Genomic DNA, 5,871 nt, shown 5'->3' on the forward strand with positions numbered 1-5,871 from the left:
AGAACCTTTTCAAGACCAGTTTTGAATTCGCTCGGTGGCGACCAAACACTTTCTGAGACCGGCAGCAAGGCATCCACCAGCAGTCGAACCCTCAGGCAGAAGATCCAAGATGCTGTAGGCCAGTGTTTCCCCATCAAATCCCACAGTGGGGCTTCTGGATCTTCTCAGGGCCTTTCGGCATCTCCTGCATCCTCGTCACGGAGGAAGATCCATTTGAGTGAGCTGATGCTGGATAGTTGTCCATTTCCAGCAGGTTCTGAACTTGCCCAGAAATGGTACCTCATCAAGCAGCACACGGCTCCTATTTCCCAGCCGCCTGTCCTGGAATCTCTTGATGGAACCTCTCCTGGAACTGGAGCATCCTCATCTACTAGCCTTGCTTTGGCTGCCGCTTCCGCTCTGGTCGAAGATGAGGATGACCGCCTGAGGGAAAGAAGGAGAATAAGCATCGAGCAAGGAGTTGAGCCTCCACCCAACGCCCAGATCCACACCTTTGAGGTGACTGCCCAGATCAACCCTCTGTACAAACTAGGTCCCAAGTTGGCGCATGGGATGAATGAGTTGGCTGGAGATGACCGTGCCACTCTCCAGCAGCAGCAACAGCAGCAGCAGATTCTCCAGAGGCAGCAGCAGCAACATCAGCTGCTTCTGCAGAGCTGCTTGGACACACTTGATGAAGTTGCAGCAGCATCTGCTTCTTCTGGGCCCACATTCTCCACAGAGTCCCACCAGGATTCTGACTCTTCTTCTTCGCCATCCCCCCTTTCCTTCACAAAAGGTTCCTCTGCTCAAGTGGATCTGCCCAAATCCCAGGACGCCCAGCATCGCATCCACACTCAGATCGACTACATCCACTGCCTGGTGCCAGACCTGCTGGAGATCACAAACCTGCCTTGCTATTGGGGTGTGATGGACCGCTACGAGGCCGAGACTCTTCTGGAAGGTAAACCCGAGGGCACCTTCCTTCTGCGGGACTCTGCTCAAGAAGATTACCTGTTCTCTGTCAGTTTCCGCCGCTACGGCCGATCCCTGCACGCCCGTATCGAGCAGTGGAATCACAACTTCAGCTTCGACGTTCACGATCCCAGTGTGTTTCACGCTCCCACTGTCACAGGGCTCTTAGAGCACTATAAAGATCCCAACTCCTGCATGTTCTTTGAGCCTCTTCTGTCCAATCCCATCCATCGTACCCAGCCTTTTAGCCTCCAGCACATCTGCCGGGCAGTCATCAGCAGCTGCACCACTTACGATGGGATCACAGCTTTGCCCATTCCCAACGCACTCAAGGAGCATCTTAAGGAGTACCACTACAAGCAAAGGGTTCGTGTGCGCAGGCTTGACACATGGTGGGAATAGACTGGTAACTGCAAGACAATTGGTAGATGATTGCTACTACATCCAGTACCGAGAAATGCATTACAGAAACACTGCACACTGACCCAGCTTGCCACAGCACATCCAGTCGTCCTCATGCTTGCGATTGCATTTTGAATGTTCAGGGAATCATACTGATAAGCGAGAAAGGGCTAGAATATTCTGAATCCTTACAACAAGCCCAACAAACTCTGGCTTTGTTAATGCATGTCAGCTCAGTGTGCCATGGGCTTTAGCTGGCAGAGGTGCAACGTGTGCCTCTGAGTTATCACAGTATTGGCCTGTAGCGGGAAAACCGAAGTGCCACCTCTGTTAAAGGAAAGATTTTCCCGTATTTTTTTTTTTTTTTTCCCCCAAGAAGTCTGCCGTCTTGCCTTTTGAACACTTTAGCCCTCAGCTTCATTCAGGTTGTTTTCTCGTCCTTGATGCACACTCACTGATTGTGTTCTTATATATCTGCTCTTCTTGAACACCCTCCCTGAAAGGTGCAGTAAGTAATACTGTCAAATTATGCTCGCAAGCTGCATAGTTCTTGCTCGTAACGTCATTAGCATTTGAAGCAAATTGCATAGATTTTCAATCTGCTGTAGAGATGTGTGGCATGAGCCTTATGGTCAGTTCACTGTGTAACATCACTAACCTGCTAACATGTATTCATCTTCATATTCAATATCTGGTCTTAATTTTAAACTCCTTGCTTATTGTACCTTTCGAGGTTGGGCCAAGTGAAGGTTTGAGTATGTGGTGAACTTGTTCTTAAATACAGGATCCACCTTTGAGTCAAGAATCAGGCATTTCACAAGAAGATTTAACAACAGTGTCACAGGACGTCATGCATCACTGTGTTTAGTGTTCTGAGGTTTGTTAAGTTGGAACAGATGAATATATAAGAGTAGTGCCACAATTTAAAAATAACTATGAACATGATGATGTTTATTTGATGGTACACGTACGGCACCAATCTAAATCCTATTTAAATGTATTAATTATATCCCCTTGTAATGAAACATGCAGGTCAACGAGCTTTTAAGAACTGTCCTAGCTTGTTATACTGCATGCTCCTAAGAGGAATACAGACCCAGGGCCAGCTTTATAACTGTTTTCTGTCATAAAAAAACTAAAAAAAAATCTAAAAACTGGTACTAAATCAGTGATTCTGCCAGTGTTATCTGAATGATTATAACACGCTAGAGGTATTTTGGAAATGAATGAATGTAGCAGATTAATATTTTACTTTTGCTAAAACATATAGAATAGGAATGTACACCACTATCTTGCAGTGGCCTCCTCCTGCTCATAATTCAGTACTTGAAAGTTATTTCAGGGAAATGCATGTATGAGCTTCACCTGAGTTCTGTTGATGGGTATTAACTTTAACTGTGTTCATCAATCCTTATCTTCTCAGCACAAATGGTCCATCTACAGTAGGACTTGATTTTCCCAAAACTGGGTCTGTTTTTTGCATCTTCGAAGACAATATAAAGAACAGTTCTACCATAGCTAAAAGAACACAGCTGTTTGGTATTGAAGGATGCACCAATCAGTTATTCCAGCCCACCTCTCTGAGTTTTTGTAATTCACCTTACTTGCCTTTGGAACTCATGCATCCTGAATCTCAACCAATGCACAAAACGTATTAGTAATAAGCAGATGAACCACAACAACAAAGACAACTGCTCTGTCCTGGAATGCAGTTTTCAAACAGGTTTCTAAGGTGCTGAATGCACTTGCTAATGCTGTTGCTGAAATAAAACATGGATAAAATATAGTTAACATTAGACAGTTAATTTGTGCTCAGTAAAAAAATGGAATAAAATCACCTAGTTCACCTTTAAAACATTTTTTTAACAGTAATACAAGCAATTTTAAATCTGAATTTAGTTTTTTGATTTACAAAAGGTTAAGGGACAAAGTAAAAAAAAAACTGTTGACTGTTTATTTTTCTTAACTTAAAAAGTTTGGAATATTTATCTGGATGAAAGTATAAAGTCTCTAACATCAATTTGATGTTGAGTAAATATTGAATTTTTTTTAAAGCTGAACAAGGGAAACAGCTTGTTTATATTTATTATAAACCCTTGGCACAGCTGGCATTAAGAGATTTCCAGTGATTGTGTGATGTTTGCTTAATGCATGCTAGGTATAGTAGAGAGAATTGATGGAATGTTATAAAAACAGATGAGGCAGTGTGATAAAGGCTGTCTCACAACACAAACAATAACAGAACTCACAATATTTATTTTGCATTTAAATTTAAATGTTTAAAGTTTTTTTTTTTTTTTTTTTTTTTTTTGGATTCTTGACGTTCTGTGAGGTGTGCCCAAATATTGAACTTTTTTTTATATATATAATGCATTTATTTTTTAATGCCAAAATATGGCATTGTCCTGCAGTTTTTCTAAATTCTGTGTAATATTATTTTCCAACATATCAACCATGGGAAATATGGAACAATATTTGGTTTGGGTGAGTTTTCTCCAAAACACAACAATGATCACACATCAACAATCTCTGCTTCATTTTATTTGCTGTATTGATTGATTTTGATGATTTTCCAGTAACAGAAATGTTCCCATTCATAGTTAATACATAAGATTCAAGCCTATAATCAGATCTGTGTTAATATCTGAGCTTTGCTTGCTAAATTCAACCCTTTCCGTTCTTTTTAATTCTATCAGAATGTGAGAGTTTATGATGAGGTTTCTTTACAGTATTGAGGGAATATATATATATATATATATATATATATTATATATATATATATTTTTTTTTTTTTTTTTTTACTTTTTTTAAATGTGGAAATTCATATTTGCACAATTTTCAAATATATACAGTTCTCTCAGTCCTGTCTGCTTCAGAGCTACAAGGCAGATGTAGCTAATCGTTTAGCCTACATTCCATAGCTGAAAACAGCATCACAGTCCTTCTCTATGTACATTTGTCCATGATTTATGGATAGAATTGTGTCAACAACCACATAAGGAGGAATATTACAAAGGAGTTAACTAATCCACCCAGTGATTTACACGTGATGCTAATTAGTTAAAAAAATAAATAAATAAAAAAACAACTTTCCATTAGCTACAATAGCCTCCTAGCTTCTGTGTAAAGTTCAGACACTGATCATTTAAAGTAACAGAGTTTAACTTATGAACATTATTTTTTCCCTCTCAAAACCGTGCTTTTTATTGAAGGTGTTCCTTGATTAGCCGGCTTTAGTGCAGAATGAACTAAGCAAAATTGTTCCCTAATGCTGTCCTGTATGAGCTGCCATCAAATCCTCACAGGTAATGATCCAACATCTAGCGTAAAGCCTACCCACAGGAGTAGAAGCTGTTACCTCAGTAAAAAAAGGAACACAGGTGTATACAAACTTTTGGCCTTGTAGTGTATGTGCTTGGGCCCAGGCAGAAGTGTTGTTTTTAATTTGGCATCAATGAATGGTACATGAATATACTCGCTTCACATGTTGGCTTAAAACGACTAAAGAAAACTCAAAACTGCACAGAAAATAATAATAATTTAACAGAATGTTGATTTTTCTGTTTAACTGACTGACCTCCACGGTCGTATGGGACCACGGTGAATGTCTGCTGAACAAATTCTATAAACCCTTCTATTTAGAGCATTGCTGACTTCTGCTTAGTTTATTTTTTTTAATTTTTCACTTGTATTTATTTCTTTATATTTTTTATTTAACAATGTAAATTGCATTTGGTTGTTAAGATGTTTATTAATGATTTAGGAAGATAAAAATTGATAGTTTTAATTTAGTTGTATATTGTATGATTGAAAATAAAGCACATAATAAACTTTGCTGTATATTTTAATGTTGTTGTGCACTGTTTCTGATCATTGAGTCAAATCCACAGTTTCCCACAGTAACACAAGCATTAGTCTAGTCTTTCTTCCCTTTGTAATTGTAATATACATAGTCACATTGTTCGTCTATTTGAACAGCTTCACTCACGATACATTATTACTTTGTAGTTCTTCAGTTACAAACTGTAGTCGGTCTGTTGCTCTGCATACTTTTTAGAGCGCCTCTTCATTGTTCATTCTCAGCGCCGCAGTGACACTGACGTGGTGGTGGTGGTGGTGTTACTGTGTGTTGTGCCGGTACAAGTGAATCAGACACAGCAGTGCAGCTGGAGTTGTAAACAATGTCCATACACTGGACGTTTACACCCTCTTAATTGTCCTTTATGGGCTGTGGATATTTATAAAACTATAAATTATTAAAAAGAAAAATTAAGCCCTGATGTGGGGACAAGATATTTTAATGTGTGGGAGGAATGTAACCTCATTTGTTAACAAACAAAATCAATTTAATGCATAACATGGCGTGGGAATTACTTAAAACATGGTCACGACATGGAACGACTGAAGACATATCAGTAAAAACAGAGCTGCAATGTTTGTAATGTTTAGTGAGAGAAGTAAACTGTTACCATGGTTCCTGCGCTTGCTCTGTTGTTGACAGCTAGCTTTAGCTTA

The 5,871-nt window shown here is 39.4% G+C and overlaps 1 protein-coding gene across 1 annotated transcript; it reads left to right on the forward strand.

Annotated features, from left to right (window-relative positions):
- Positions 1 to 12: 12 nt before the first annotated feature.
- Positions 13 to 5,170, forward strand: socs9 (suppressor of cytokine signaling 9; the record flags this gene model as incomplete). Its single annotated transcript, XM_066648075.1, has 1 exon — positions 13 to 5,170. A coding segment is annotated over one exon (1,344 nt), but the record flags the coding sequence as incomplete, so codon positions are not given.
- Between the last annotated feature and the right edge of the window lie 701 nt (positions 5,171 to 5,871).

The sequence above is a fragment of the Hoplias malabaricus genome, chromosome 1, assembly GCF_029633855.1.
Source record: "Hoplias malabaricus isolate fHopMal1 chromosome 1, fHopMal1.hap1, whole genome shotgun sequence".
NCBI lineage: Eukaryota > Metazoa > Chordata > Actinopteri > Characiformes > Erythrinidae > Hoplias > Hoplias malabaricus.